Source organism: Pelodiscus sinensis, chromosome 8, assembly GCF_052426305.1.
Source record: "Pelodiscus sinensis isolate ZL-2025 chromosome 8, ASM5242630v1, whole genome shotgun sequence".
Classification (NCBI taxonomy): Eukaryota; Metazoa; Chordata; order Testudines; family Trionychidae; genus Pelodiscus; species Pelodiscus sinensis.
In genome coordinates, this window is record NC_143059.1 from 3727337 (window position 1) to 3743701 (window position 16365).

General features: G+C 47.4%; 1 protein-coding gene across 1 annotated transcript; it reads right to left on the reverse strand.

Annotated features, from left to right (window-relative positions):
• Positions 1 to 244: 244 nt before the first annotated feature.
• Positions 245 to 12856, reverse strand: LOC102462034 (cytochrome P450 2H2-like). The gene is made up of 9 exons (XM_006128741.5): positions 12633 to 12856; positions 11738 to 11900; positions 11347 to 11496; positions 9690 to 9850; positions 8660 to 8836; positions 8140 to 8281; positions 6270 to 6457; positions 4299 to 4440; positions 245 to 1024 (listed from the first exon to the last, which is right to left on the reverse strand). The coding sequence occupies exons 1-9, from the start codon at positions 12810 to 12812 to the stop codon at positions 843 to 845; spliced, it is 1485 nt and encodes a 494-aa protein (XP_006128803.3). The 5' UTR covers positions 12813 to 12856; the 3' UTR covers positions 245 to 842.
• Between the last annotated feature and the right edge of the window lie 3509 nt (positions 12857 to 16365).

Consider the following 16365-nt stretch of genomic DNA (forward strand, 5'->3'; position numbering starts at 1 on the left):
ATGTCTGAGCTGCCCTGCAGTTTCCAGGGAACACTGTTTGCAACCCCACCTAGGTTGGTATCCTCTGCAAACCTTCTAAGTGTACCCTCTATGCCATCATTTAATGATTGATGAAACTATAGCTCAGAACTGGTCCCAAAACAGATCCCTGCAGAACCCCACTCACTATGCCCTTCCAGTATTGATGGCAACTCACGCACAGTGGTTATCCAACCGGTTATGCACCCACCTTAAAGTAGCCCCATTGACATTATATTTCCCCGTTTTATTAATGAGATGATCATGCGAGACCGTATTACATGCTTTACTACAATCTAGACATACCAGGTCTACTGCTTCCCTCTTATCCACAAGGCTTGTTATTCAGACAATTAAGCTACCTAAGAAGCTGGAAGGGGTGCCCAGCAGCCAGGCAGGGATAGAGGATGAGTGAGGGGCCTAGCAGGGAGGGAAGGAAAGAAAATACAAAGCAAGGAGTCCAGCACCTGGGGTCTCCGGAGGGTCTAGCGTGTTCCACCATCTCCTGCTGGAAGTGACAGAACAAACTTGCGCTTTTATGTTGTATGCAGGTTCTGGGGCAGCTTAGGAGGCTATCTGCCACTCTGCCCCCCAGGTTTACTGGTATGGATACAGGAAGTACAAGACACCAGGAAGCTGAATAGCAAATAAGGCCTCCCCAGTCACCCTGGAACATGCATGAACTATAATAAAAACTTCTGCTAGCATGGAAGATAGGGAAGGGAAGAGTCATGGCTACCACAGCCCCAGCATCAGCATCAGCTGTGTGTAGATACCGCATTCCTGTGCCTACCACACGCGCTGCCCATGTACTGAGGTAACCTTTACCGGTAAAGAACACGGAGCTCAAACGGTTTTGGTACATTTCCCACAAAAGTCGTTAGTGGAGTAATATCAATATCTTTGGGTTCAACCACGGGTTTCAAGGTGAAGTTCTGTAAAATCGCTGTGAGTATCAAAAAGAGCTCCATGCGAGCCAGGCCCTCTCCCAAGCAGATCCGTTTCCCTGCAAGGAAAAGGAATTTTGAGTTTGCACGGGAGATATTACTGGGTAACACATTTTAAATACAGTTGTTATGGAAGCAACAACTCAGGATTAAGGTTAGATGCACACACAGATTGAGGATAATGGCTGACCCCTAAGAGATCAGAGAGGCATGAAAGAGGACCAGGGGAACTGTAACCTGGAAAGACATGGGAACTTACTAAATCAAATTCTAAGAACATAGATGATAATAGATTGATGAGGAGTAGCCAAGCCGGTGTGAATTTGTGAAGATCAAATCAAGCTAATTCAGACCAAAAGACTTCTACAACAGGGTTAGTGGCCTAGCAGAGAGAGGACCCTACAAACCAGGGTCATGTGGTCTAGATGAAATTACCATTAGATGGTTGAACTGTCAATTATCAAAAAAACACTTGCTCAAAGTAGCTATCTAAAGTTTAGTTCAAAGTGGAAGGGTGGCTATAGCGGAGTCCTGCAAAGGCGGTTCCGGAGACTGGCACTGGTTAATATTTTCATGAATGACTTGGATAACAGAATTCAGTGTGGCTACGTCTACACTGTAGGCTTCTTGCGCAAGAACTGTTTTACGCAAGAGTTCTTGTGCAAAAGGTCTTCCACAAGAGCACGTTCACACTGCCATGTGCTTTTGTGGAAGAGATGTGCTCTTGCGCAAGAGCGTCCATGGCAGTGTGGACCTCTCTTGCGCAAGAAAGGTCTGATGGCCATTTTAGCCATAGGGCTTTCTTGTGCAAGAAACCCTTGTTGCCTGTCTACACTGCCTTCTTGTGGGAGAGCTCTTGCACAAGAAGGCTTACTCCTCGTGGGGAGAGGAATAACTCTTGCGCAAGAAGCCCTGTTTTCCGACACTTTACTGTAAATTTACTTGCGCAAGAACGCGCGTGTAGTGTAGACACTTTGCAAGTTTATGCGGAAGAACAGGTGTTCTTGTGCAAAAAGCCTGCAGTGTAGACATAGCCTGTGAGTCTCATATTTGCACAACTATTCCATGAGAGACAGCAGTGAAGCAGTGGTCCTGCTGAAAGGGCTGGATCACACGTTAAATAGACAAAGCGTGTGATGTAGTTGCAGAAAAGGCTAACAACATTCTGGGCTGTATTAGCAGGCGTGGGTTATGCAAGGCATGGCAGGCATCTCCTGCTCTGCTCAGCACTAGTGACATCTCCACTGGAGCAGCCTGTCCCATTCTGGGCTCCTCCCTTGGAAACGTGGATAAATTGGAGAGATTTCGGAGTAACGCAACTGTAGTGGGGCGGACTGGCCGCCCACTGACCCGGAGATGGAGGAACCCCTTTGGGAGCCATTTTGGGCACAGCCTATCCCCTTCCTTGTCACCTGTCTGGACATCAGTGGGTGGAGCTAGGCCTATAAGTAGCCAGGCTGAGGACTCAGTCTGGGCCCAGCCTCTGGAGGTGCCAGAGGCCTGCAGAGAGGCCAAGACCTGGCTCAGGCCTCCAACTGCCTCAGACCCCAAGGCTGACACAGAACTCCCTGACGGGGATGCAGAGACCTGGCTGGGCCCTCCAACAGGCCTACCCTCTGACCCAAAGGAACCAGAGGCCTGCCCAGTGCTCCCTGTTGGAGAGACTGGGGCATGGCCCAAGCCTCCAAATGCGGCTAACCCACAGGACCTGCCGGAACCCCGACACCAGCCTGTACCCTGGGACCCTGAGGACCAGCAGGACCCTGAGGAGCCTCTGCCGAGCCAGCCGCAGCTGCTTGGCTGCATTTAAGGCTCTGGGCCGGGGTGCAGAGGAGTGGGCAGGCCTGCGCCCGCCCCCCACCTACCAGGTGGCAGTCTCCCCCTCCCCGCTACTGCAGGAGAACTGCCTGCCTCTCTCCTGAACAAGGAGACCCAAACCTGTGTTGTGTTTGTGGCCATGCCCTGAACCAGGGCCAGGACTCTCCTCATTAAGAGCTTATTGCCCCACCTAGAACAAGGCCTGGGCTTGGAAACCTGTAACTGTGCGTTGTTTGCTTGCTGCCCCACCCTGACCTAGCGCCAGGGCTCAAAACCTTTGGCCCGGACCTGAAGCAAAGACAGGCACCTGAACTGTTTGCCTCTTGCCCCATCCTGAGCAAGGCCGGGTTGTGGGAATACTGACTCAGGGACTATTTTAAGAGTCTGTGCAGTGGGGCAGACTGGCTGCCCACTGACCCGGAGGCGGAGGAACCCCTCCAGGACTGGCCTACAGCAACAAAATGAATCCTGCTCAAAGGTTTAGAAAAGCTGATCCCTGGACCAGTGTAGTCATCAGAAAAGATAACAGACCAGGGACACAATAACGAGACTACAGATTCCCATCCTCTTATAACAGCAATTAGGGTATCAATTGTTCTCCATGTCCCCTAGCGGTAGGACAAGTAGGAATGGGTTTACTCTGCAATCAGGGAGATTAAGATTAGAGAAGAAAATTAATAATAGAAGCTTCCAGGGGTAGCTGAGTTAAACTTAAACAACAAATAGTCTGATAGCACTTTATAGACTAATAAAACATGTCGATGGCATCACGAGCTTTTGTGGGCACCGCCCACTTCCGCAGTCCTCTTTGAAGACAAACTCCAATCATCTGCAGAAGTGGGCTGAGCCCATGAAAGCTCATGATGCCATCGACATGTCTTGTTAGCCTATGAAGTGCTACCAGACCATTTGTTGTTTTTTAAGATTATCCTGTATAGATGAACTCGGCTATTTGTTGTTTTTTAAGTTTATTAAAAATAGAGTTAGTCAAAATCTGCATCAGGCTTGCTACGAAGGCTGTGGAATTCCTGTCACAGGAGGGATTTAAGAAGAGGCGGACAATCACCATTCAGGGATGGTCAATATTTATGTGGTTCCATATCAGCACAGGGAACTGAACTTTATGAACTCTCGATGTCCCTTCCAGTCCTGCATTTCAGTGCTATTTCTGCACATGACTACGCAGATGGCTACTGTAGGTTTGGTATTCCCTTCAACGTTAGCGTTGTCTGTACCTTTGATCACGGACTCATTTACACCAGACAGACACCACACAAAGCAAGACAGGAAGTTTCCAGGGAGGATGTAGAGAATGGAGTGTGTGTCTAGTCCAAACACTCACTTCAGACCAATGAGCAGGAAGTAGCACTCTTGCAAAGACTGACAGATGCCTTCCTAGCGTGAGAGACTCTGCTTCACAGGCCACCTGAAAACACCGCACACAAACCAGTCTGAGAGCGACCAGGCAAAGCTTGGAGACAGGCCAGGATCTGAAACAAAACCAGCATCTTTTACCTGCAGAAAAAGGCATGAAGTAGTCACTCTTCTTAAAGGCTCCATTTTTGTCCAAGAAGTGTCCCGGGTTGAATTGCTCTGGATTTGGAAATTCCTTGTTGTCATACAGATCTGACTTCAGTGCAGGGAATATCGTGGTGTCCTGAATTAGCAAATGCAGAAAAAAAGTTAAAGTGGATACTCAACAAAAGAGAGAAGCCTCCTAAATTCCCTTGACTATGGGACTCATCTTTGTTTCTCAACATTTTCTTGAATTCCCTCAACTTCATGCTTTCCGCAAAACCAATAAATACTAACATTTCACAAGCAGAGTTAATCGCACTGAACTGCACCTTTAGGGCACCTTTCATTTGCCTCACTGACATAGATGGGATACATGAGGTGACTTTGGGCAAGTCATTTTCAGTCTCAGATCCCTTGTTACCGCATCTGTAAATTGGGGATATTACCTCCTCTGTGTAAAGTGCTGTGGGATACAGGAGCTAAATTTTACTATTTACTGAGTGCATCTGACCTAAGAACACAAGAACAGCCAAACTGAGTCATCTAGCCGAGTATCCGTCTTTTGATCATGGGGAATGCCTAGTGCCCCAAAGGGAAGGAACAGAGCAGGGAATGATCAAGTAATCCCTTTCCTGTCACCATTCCCAGACACGGACAGAGGCTAGGTACACCATTTCTACCCATCCAGACTAAAGCCATTGAAGGACCTAACATCCATGAATCAATCTAGTTCTTTCTTGAACTCTGTTAAAGTCCTGGTTCTCTCAACATCCTCTGGCAAGGAGTTCCACAGGCTGACTACGTGCTGTGTGAAGAAATACTTCTTTTTGGTTTTTTCCCACCTGCTACCAATTAATTTCACTTGGTGATCCCTAGTTCTTATGTCATGGGAACAAGTAAATAACGTTTCCTTATTCACTTTTCCCACACCCGCCATGATTTTATAGACCCCTATCATATTGCCCGCTTAGTCTCCTCTTTTCTAAGCTGAAAATCCCAGTCTTTTAAATCTCTCTTCACATGGGACCCATTCCAAACCCTCAACATTTTTATTGTTGTCCTTTTCTTGAACCTTTTCCAAGGCCAATATACTTTTTTGAGATGCGGCAACCACATCTGTACGCAGTATTGAAGATGTGCACGTATCATGGTTTTGTACAGAGGCAATAAGATGTTCCCTGTCTTATCCTCCATCCCTTTTTAAATGATTCCCAATATTCCATTTTCTTTTTGACTGCCACTGCACACTGACTGGATGTTTTCAGAAAACTATCCACAATGACTCCAAGATCTCTCTCTTGAGTAGTTGGTACCATGATTAGTTAAATCAGCAACACACCCCGCATGTGAGAGAGAAGCTGCATTAAAGGAATTAGTCAGAGAAAGGCCTATGAGCTGTGTTACAAAGGAAATCAAAGAAGATTATTACAGTGGACCCTTCTGGCCTTCTATCTCTGCACACTACTACTATGGAGTGTATTACGCAGAAGCTACTGAAGTTAGATATTTTGAAAGCAGCGAGTCCAGAGAAATTGCATCCAAGTGTTTTAAAAGAGTTGACCCAGTGCGCAAGCATGACTCTGTTAAAAATATCAAAACCTTGAAATGTGGGGTTATTGGTTTGCTTTGTATTTATATTGATCAGCTAGCCATCAATTCCTGAACTAAGCAAAGGTTGGGTGGGTTCACAATCTTGGTGCGCACGTTACTAAATTCATTCTCTAGTCCACATTGACATGCAGGAGCTGGGCTACGAGACCCTGCTGGAAGGAAGGCAAAGCCTGAACACTTCCAACTCCTGTTCTGCTTTACACAGAGACTGGGAGGGACTTAACAAAACTTGGAACACGACCGATAAATCAGCAAATACACCCCCCCGCACCAATCATGTTGAAGGAATAATTTGAAATTAAACAGAGAGAAGAGTGAACAAACTTGGCCTTTCACACACACATGTTCAGAACTGACCTTGGGAATCACGTACTGCTTGAGATGAACATCCTTAGTCACAGCATGTGGGATACCTAGAGGCACAATGGCAAGGAATCTCTGGATTTCATGTAACACAGCATCTGTGTAGGGCATCTGGCTTCGATCCGCCATGCTGGGGCTTCGGCTTCGGCCAATCACACGGTCAATCTCTTCGTGAACTTTCTCTGTAACCAGATGAATGAGATTTAACAATAATGGTAAATCTGAGAGTGGAATTCACTCCCAACGGCCTATTCAGCCCTTGGGCCCTTTGCTCAGATGGTCAATACAGGCACAAGACTGACTGTTGCAATGGGGCTCTTTGGATGAGATCTCCTGCCTGCAGGGGCCTGGGGCAGGAAATCCCTCTGACCCATCTTCAATTCACTTCATTGTGATGTGATCTGGTGACTGAAGGGGACACACTGTGTATCCATTTATTGCTTCATGCATTCTTCACGTCTCCCCCGGAAAGCTCAGCAGCTTTCTTTTCAGTGATTCCCTTTGACATTCCAGTTGCTCCCGATGAAAAGCTGAAGTTGTTATTTTACTGCTTCTCAACCCCAAAATAATGTGTTCTTTCATGAATAAATCTAATGACACCTGAGACTTTTCTTTCCCAATTTCCAGGTTTATGTGATTTGACCAGGTTGTTTTTCTTAGAACAGGTCTGTTTACTAGCGTCCTTAATATCTGAAGCTTTGGGAGTAGCTGAGTTAGTCTGTACAGGATAAACTTAAAAAACTCTGGTCATCTGAAGAAGTGGGCCGGGCCCATGAAAGTACATGATACCATCTATACCAGTGGTTCCCAAACTTTTTGATATCATGCCCCATTTTTCATTTTTGAGAAACCCTCATGCCCCCTTCCAAGAATATCAGCAAAACTTATTGAGCAAAAAAATAAAATAAAATAAAATTTGCCCTTTTGAGAGCAGAGCTGGCATTGCCCTTTTAAGTTGGCCAATTTGAAGTCTGTCTCAGTGGCCGAGGAGACAGAAAATCCGGTCTCTTTCTTGGGGGGGGGGAGGGAATTGACGCGGGGGGCTGGGTCACCTCGCATCCTCCTGGAATTGCTTCATGTCCCCCCAAAAGGGGTATGCCCTCCAGCTTTGGAAGCCATGATCTACACATTTTGTTAGTCTATAAAGTGCTACCAGACTATACATTATTTTTAAAGTTTATCTTAATATTTGAGAATGCCCTTGAAAGTGTTTAGAGGGCAATTTTTAACATAACGTTTAAGATTTAATTTGTCGTGTTATACTGTCTCAGTAAAGAATCATCCACTTGGTCCATTGTACAGATGTACTCATGGTTTATAAACAATAGAACAAAACAGTTCCCAGGGGCTCAAACAGGGTTTTAGATCAGTTATTGGTAAAGGCAAATTGTGCTTAATTTTTTCAGTGTTTTGAATCTTGACATCCTTAGTACCTTGAACTGACGTGTGTTTTCATTTGTTCTGGAGAAATATCAAAGGCATTGTATAAAGAGAGTACAATGGTCAAGAATTTATTTCCAATTGCTGAGTACCTTAATAGGAAAAGAAAACACAACTGGCACTGAAAAATGGTGGTAACATTTTTATCTACTGGAAATACACCTTCCAGTGTCTTTGAGCTGGTAGGAAAACCATGATAGCCAATCTATTTCCTTCTAATTATCACTTTAAAAGCTTTTTGCCTTCCATTTTTCAGCTAATGCAAACATGAAGCTCTTTTCTAGTTTGTTGGTTATTCCACCAAAATCTCAGAGTTCTCATGTGCCCAAATATCTCTTGAGATCATGGTTAAAGCTGCTCCCTCCCAAACATACCACAAATGTTCCTTAGGTCTACCACTTTGAGGGTATGTATGTGTTGTTACCTTCTATTTCTGGGAATTTCAGAAGAACCAGAAGTCCAAAGTATAGAGTGATGCTAGATGTCCCTGTTCCACCTACAAATAAATCAACCGTGCTTCCTACCAAACATTCTTCTGTAAATACCGAGTCACCATTCTTCTGCTCCTGAAAAATGATTGGAGGAAGGTGTTTCAGGTTTGACTGCAAAGCTTTAGGAAACATTTTTATCGGCCATAAAAGAGTCATCTTCCACCCAACAGGTGACTCACCTGTTCTCATAATTAAAATCCCACATAAATGGCGCATAGCAACTAAGACTACAACAACATTACTGCAGTGCATGGGCCTTTTCAGTGTAACAGGGTGATTTTTATTTTACTTCATATGAAACAGGAGAACAGAGCATAATAACGTACATTCCTTGGGTACAAACCATTTCTCCCCTTCGGCCTTTCCCACCGCCATGTCCTATGTCATTTTTGAACAAATTAATCCCGATGAGATGCACCACAGTCATTGGGAAGAGCGGCTGCCCTCACTTACCTCTTCGACTTTGATGAGGAAAGCATCGATGAAGTCCCGAGGGCAATTAGGATCCAGAGACGCTTTATGCGTGTTCACTCTCTCCCCAACAAATCTTCTAAACTCCTCATAATTTTTAAATACCCCGTGGTGAGGCCCAGGGACATATTCCATGATCGTTGGGAAAAAACTGTATAGCTATAAAGGTTGAAAGAAAAACACAGGTTGATTTATCTGGACTTAAGAGACAAGGACCATGTTCGCTTCAATGACACAACTACAGGCCTAAAATTCAAATCTTCTAGGGCGCCTTCTAATCAAAATCAAAATTCAAGAGAACGTCGCAAGCTCTAAGTCAGACAGTATAAGAGAGATAAAAACGTCTCATAAAAGACACTCTCCATTCTTTCCAACAAATCGCACATCCCTCTACTGAAGAAAAAAGCCACAGATGCGCCCAGCCTTCGTCCTACCACGGAGTTTCTTAGCTAGCAATCCACCATTATAAACTCTAAAGGGAAAATATGCATTAGACTTCCTGAGGTGGAAGTTACAGGGCTGAATTTTCTGCTATTTTAACGTCACGTCTTTTACCTGAATCACATCAGCAGAACGTTTGGCCCTTCACTGTGCAATTGGGGAGGCTTTCAGAAAACACAATCAAATGGAGGGGATGGGTATGAAATGGAAGTGAAAGGAAGTTTGCTTTGGAGGTGAGGAATGGGATTACATAGCACATTACAGAAGTCCTACGGCGCGTGAATTATCATTGGCGTTGGTATCATTGTATTGATTGGTGAGTTCCCTGATTACTGCCAATTGTGTTGATAGAGAATATACTTGAGCAAACTGAATTCTGAGCGAACAACGTGTTTTGTGATGGAATTTGAAAAGCCATTAGAAAGAAGCTGGGAGGTGATTTTGGTTGAAAAAGGGGACCATTCTAGGGAATTTGATCTAACAATTTTAAAGGAAAATTTTAAAAAGTCAGAAATCTCCATCTCCTACCCCGATTATAGTCAATAAGAACAGAACAAATCTGTCAACATACCGCTGCCCAGGGAGATTGATGGAGTTTGCCATTTTCCAAGATGAGACTAATCAAAGTAACAAAGTTCTCATCTTCGTAGTCAAACCGGTCCCCGAAGACGATGGAGCAGATGACGTTGGAGAAGACGTGGGTGAGGAAGAGCCTGGGGTCAAAGGGCCGCCCTGGAGCAAACCAAAACGAAAAGGAGTAAGTTTTACAGCAGGAACATCTCTGTGCACACTAGTCAGTGGCAGCACGGGGACATTGGGGGTCTCTCCCCACAGGGCCAGGTGGGCCCACTGCAATATGCCGTGGGGAGGGGGAGGTTAGGGCTGCCCATCACTACAGTTACCTCTCACACAATGTGTTTGCTATGTGGCTCTCTGCCTGGCCCATTCTGGCCTCACCAGGGACCATCAGTCCTTGTCTGAGTCCATGTCTGATCTGAGGCCCATTTCAAGAACGGCTCCTGCTACGTCAGGCATGAAGATAGGTGGGGGCAAAGTGGGCAGCAGGGTACAGCGATTTGGAAGAGTCCAGGGCTCACAAACACTGCTACAGTGAGAGTGGCTGATGCTGGAGTCCAGAGCCTTCAAATCAACGTCGGAGAGCGAGGCGATGTGCGCTGGGTGGTTCTGAAGACCTGCCCAGAGACCCAATCGCATGAGGCCCCATGACGTCTGGGTGCCCTGCAACTCCTTCACAACGGGGGCTGCCCAGTGGACTGTGGCTGGACCATCACTGGCGTGGTGGTACCATCATTACCAGATGGCACCAGCTGGAGCGGCTCTCACTCTACCTTGCTGACACCTGCAGAAGTGTGGAGACTCCCCCCCTCGTCTACACCCCAAGTTCTCAAACAGCTGCTGGAGACAGGTGCTCAGTGTCAGATGGATAGAGAAAACGTCACCAGGGAAGCAGCCTAGGGGAAGGGGAAGCAGTCACTGGTGGGTCGGGGACAGAAATGGAGATGGCAGGAATGCGCCTGGACCAAAGACATGGAGTAAGACAAGACAGGTGCATGAGAACAGCCCAGGACAGAGGCGAGGCAGCAGTTCAGCAGTGATGTGAAAAGGCCGGAGAGGAGCAGAATGTCTAGTGATGAGAATGGCAGCGGAAGAAGCTGAGCCGGCAGTAAGAGGCTGACAAAGGAGGAAGGCTCTGGGGAAGTCCCTGTGCTCCGCACGCCATGGAGAGGAATGAGAAACAGGGGAATGAGAGTCCTTTATGAAGCCCAGTGTATTTCCACAGGGGTTTCAAACATTCCCACGGGGCCCTTCACTCTAGAAACTTGGTGCCTAATGTGGGTCAGACATGGAGCAGGGAAGAAAATGAGAATTAGCAAACCATAGGAATAGGTGGCTTGCGAACCCAGCACACTGGAACTAACCCGCTCTAATGCAGCTCACTGTGTCAGTGTCTACACACTCTAGACAAGCATCATGCATTTGCGCTTTGGTCACACATCACAAGGGACAAATGTGACAAAGCAGCAACCACAAGGGGTCATCTCTGGCACATTTCACCCATCCTTTCCCATGACATCACTACAGGCTGCTGTCGGGGCAGCTCATGGCTTCTGTTATAAGATGTTAGACGCAAACAAATAACATCATTAAAAGCAAAGTCAAGACTTGTCTTTCTGCTCAGTGTTCAGTGGACAAGAAACAATCCCCACCGTGTGTGTTTCTGAGTCTTTCCACCATAAAACGGGTTTCCTCCTGGATCCGCTCCTCAATGCTTTTCTTCCCCATCCCAAAATCTCTCAGAGTTGTGATGGCAAATCGCCGGAGCTGTCTCCACTGCTCCCCGTTGGTGAAAGCGATACCTGGAGACGGGAAGAGAACAGGCCTGAAAGGAGGGAAAGCCGAAGCTGTCTCTCTGTTTCACAAACACCCAAACATGGCTGAGCCAAAGGTTCAACTTCAACTTCACTGATTCTGTGTCTGTGCTCTCCCATTTTTATTACTTATTAACAAAACTCTATCTCTTTCCTGTCTCTTTTCCTAGCTGTGTTCTCGCCATACAAAACGTATCAGTTCTATGTGCAGACGTTATTCCACATGTACCTGATCTTTGGGCAGCTCTCTCGAATAATGGCATGCTTCCTCTTCCACTGAACTCGTCCCCGAGACCAACCAGAGCTTCCTTCACAATGTCATATCCATGCAGCACCACAACTCGCTCAGAGCCCAAGTAGATCGTGAAAATCGGGCCGTACGTTCTACTGAGCTGTAACAATTGAACAAAAAGGCCAACATGTGTTAATTTAGAGCCACTTCTCAAAGGGTAAGAATTGGGGGGAGTAGATCAAATTATACAAGCCCTTTCCTGCCACTCAGCTAATACTAGTCAATTCTGACCACTGATCACTGCCCAGACTTGGCCATTTCAGCCAGGATCCTGTAAGCTATTTAGGAGCTTCACTTCACTGATTTCAGTGAGCGTTAGGCACCTACATGTCTTGGAGGTCAGGGACTGCCTGACTTTTCAGTGCATCCTGTGTTAGATTCGTGTATTTTATACTTGTTTCACCATTGGTGTGTGTGTGTGTCTGTGTGTGAGTGACTCTTAATAGAGATACTGAGTGCTATGTAAACATGACCCTTCAAACACCAGATAAATGCTTCCGGCATCTATTCAGTCATGTCAGCTGGTTCTATGCTGAGCTGCAGTCTCTGCCTAACCTACGTATTGTGATGTAGGCAAATGTCCATAGAACAGTTTTAGAGATGGGAAATGAAGGCAGAGAGAGGTTATGTGGCATGCCCAAGGGCACACCTGGAGTCTGTGACAGAGGATTATCCCAAACCATTTACATCTGCAATCCAAGACTGATTGTTTTAAGCAGCAGTAAGTTGGGCATTTGAGCCGACATGGCACTGCCACCAGGCTGGGCTTGAGCTAGGCTGAGCTAAATGCCTGATACCAACCCAGCAACGGATACCAAGAGACCACCCTTACCTCCTCTACATGCAGGGGCAAGCTCTTCTTTCTCAGCTGCAGCATGTTCCCAACGAGGGGGAAAGCAACAGGCCCGGGCGGCAGCTTCCCACTTCCAGGCGTCTTTCTCCATGTGGAGAGGAAGAGAAGGCAAGAGACACAAATGACCAGGAAAACAGTGGTTGCTCCCAGCGGTTCCATTGTCGGGTGTTAGCAACGGCTAATAGGGATTATTTGTATTTCAGGCATCTCCCTTTTTATATTCTATAGAGACAAAGTGGGTGGAAGCAATTTGCCAATAGGAGCTCTCAGTTCTGCTATGGTAACGAGATAAGCACCGGACTAACAAAGTGACCCGTGTTGTGACACTAGGAATGAAGTCCTTTGAACCTTTCATAAAATTTCATCTCCCCTTCCCCTTGTGTACTCACTGATGGAGCATGATATTTAATCCCATACAGATTCACTGTAAAATTGCCCAAATGATCGTGAAATGACTCACTGTCTCCAACCGTGTGGTTAAATATTTCTCAGAGGCATGTGTGCCAGCTGGAACATGATACGTGTAGGTTGAGGATTCCTTTTCATGTTGCTCTCTAAGATTAGCCTATGGATAAATAATCAGCTGACACTTGAGAAAAACTTGAACATTTGTTACAAATTTATACCAAATCATGATTGTTTCCAGAGATTTCACAAAGTCTTGTTAATTTTTAAAAACTGTTGTCATCCACCTTCCTTGATGCCAACTCTGTATGACTCGTGGTGTCAAACAAACATTAAAACGCTAATGGTTGTGGCTACACTATGAGCTAAAGTCTAATCTAATATGGTCGATTTCTTACCACCCGATTTTGCGAAATAGAAAGTCCACGTCGTCACCGGGGGGGATGAATCAAATGTAATGTGAAGTATCACATCCCATGTCGGGAACCTACTATTGACTCAGAGTGATGAACCATGGGTAGCTTTGCATGCTGGGCTATGCTCATAGTGCTCTCAGCAACCAAAACTGTACAGCAGGTGATTATGGGCTTGTGTCGCCAGCATCCCATAATGCACCCATGTCTTCCCTCCCCTCTTGAGTGAGATAAAGGGCAGACAGCATCTCACGCCTTTAGGTGCCGTCCTCGTCTTCTCAGATGTCACAGGAAGACAAGCCAGGAGCCTGGTTTGCAGCAGCCATTGTGATGATGTTGTGTGTCGTGGGTCACCCAATGCTGCAGTGCTTGGAGAGCACACGCCAATCCCTCTTGCAGGAAGAGGACTAGGACAAAGCTGGGCATGGCATGGAGGCCGTGCTCATGCAAGGCCTGGCACTGATGCTACCACCGCCACCAGTCAATCTTCTGGACAATGTGCAATGCCGATCCTGGTGCCACAAGACAAGCTCAGACTGCTGGGAGTGCACTGCGATGCAGATAGGGGACGATTTGTGGCGGCTACAGAAAGTCCGTCTGCACAATGTTTCATTCCTTGATGCTTCCCCAAAATGCTTTGCTCCATCTGTCGTATCTTTGCAGCGGGACAGAGATGAAAGCAGATAGGAGCACAGAGACAGAGGATCAGGATTAGCAAAGAGGGAAAGCGTTTCTGTAAGGAATGGATGGTGTGTTGCTGCTGGGATGACAACAGGGGTAATAGAGAGACAGAGCCCAGAGCACATGGCCTGGTACACGACCTGAGGCCTGAACCAAAGGCTGCCAAGGTGACCAGGCCTGGCCTTGCCACAATAACACCACACGAGATGTTTATGAAAGAAACGTTTCAGGAGGCTGATACAGACACACCACACTCTGGGAGGAGACGGAAGAAAAAAGAGGGACGTTTTGTCCCCAATATCAGGAACAAGGAGATGCCATGCACTACGGGCCCTGGGTTGTGTCCCCCAGTGGTCTGTCTCAGTCTGTAAATGTCAGGGCACCACGCCATGATCCTGCGTGCAGCCTGAAGCACAGGAGAAAGTCCTGCTGCTGACTGAGCCGCCCCTCTTTCCGGGCACACATATGTTCGTGTCCCGGTAACCACGGAGACAGGGCGCTAGGCCTGCTGTGAGGGCAAGAAACCCGGCCCAGGGCCTTTGTCATTGAACCAGGCCTGAGTAGGGTTGCGAGACACTTTCACAAAAAATCCTGAACATGGCAGGAAAAACGATTGGTTGAGAAAAAAAAAAAAAAAAAAAAAGGAAAGAAAAACAACTGGAAGCCAAAATTGTAGACGGGAAAAAAAAAAGGTCTATGCATCTTTAAATATCCCTGTACTCCTCGCTCCCCCTGCCCCACTAGACGCTGCAGTAGAAGGATGTCCCCGCCCGGCCTTCCATCCAAGACAAAGAGAAAATGCTGAACATGTATTTTCTGGGGGGTTTTTACCGGACGGGGCCAGAAATAATAGACCGTCCAGTCGAAAACTGGACACCTGGCAACCCTAGGCCTGAGGCCTCTCTTTGGGGGATGGCTGAACAGGGACTGGATCTGTGCAGCACCCACAGCCCTTCGCAGGCAAACAGAGCACCATGTGGTGCAAAGCCAGACACAAAGGGGTCCCTCCACCCTGAAGGGAGCCTGCTTAGGGGTGTGGGAATTAGCCGCTGGTGACTGCAGGGCTGGCCAGGCTGCTGCAAGCTTGGCAGCTCATGGCCCTGTCACCGGTGGCCTTGCTGTGCCAGGAATGACAGTGAAAAGCCCCTCAGCCTGGCACCTCTCGCGTGCCCAGTTAAGCACCGGAATTAGCTCTCGCCCAGCGGCTCACGGCCTGTGCACCCTGCTCCAGAGCGCTCGAGACTGGGCCGAGCTCCAGCCCAGGCCTCTGTGACTAGCGAGCTCCAGTTTTTGTTTCCCTGTGCTCATTCCTACCCCATTGCTGCTTCTTTGGCTTTAGCACCAGAGCTACTTCATGTCCTGCCTCATCCCCCTAGGCCTCTTGCCAGACACTCCAGCCAGGGCAAAGGTCAGGGATTCCTCCCTCCTGGATTTCCTTCTTGGCCCTGATTTCCAACCTCAACATGTTCTCACTGACTCCACCTGCTCTGTCAGGCCCTGCTAGGGTTGCCAGATACTTAAAACAAAATATTGAACATGGTGGGGAAAAAGATGGTTGAGGAAAAAAAAAGTCACTGCGCCTTTAAATTTACACGCTCCCCACTCCTCTTGCCACCAGATGCGACAGGAGAAGAATGCCTCACCGGCCTTCCATCTAAGAGGCCACAAATACCAGATTCTCCGGGCAAAAACCAGACGTGTAGCAACCCTAGGCCCTGCATCACCTTCACATGCACCATCTACGATTACTAGGCCCCTCTTGCACAATACATCCCCACTCAGAGCTAGTGTGGGAAGCCTCCGCCTGGTACCACATGGAACGGGTTGGAAATTTTCAAATAGAAAACGCCGATTTCTCAACAGCGAAACATTTCACAAAAATGTGTCAATTGTGAAATCTCTGCCTCGCTCCCTGCCTGCTCACCCACACATCCAGCATCGCGCAACCGGACTGGCAAGCTGCCAGGACTCCTGGGTTCTTGACTCCTTAGTAACCTGAGCGCCTGTGTCCCTGGCTCCTCAGCTGCGCACCTGGCAAGGGAACAGGGAGCCAATGTTTCCAGCACCGTTCAGTCTGCTAGATCCACAGCAGAAGCAAGGCTCCTCACTCTCCGGCTTTTCCGGAGACAGGATCGTGCCTCCCTGGGACAGAGGAGCGCATGGCGGAGCAGATGGGCCCACAGGCGGGTTCTGGGTTCCCCCACCATAGGATG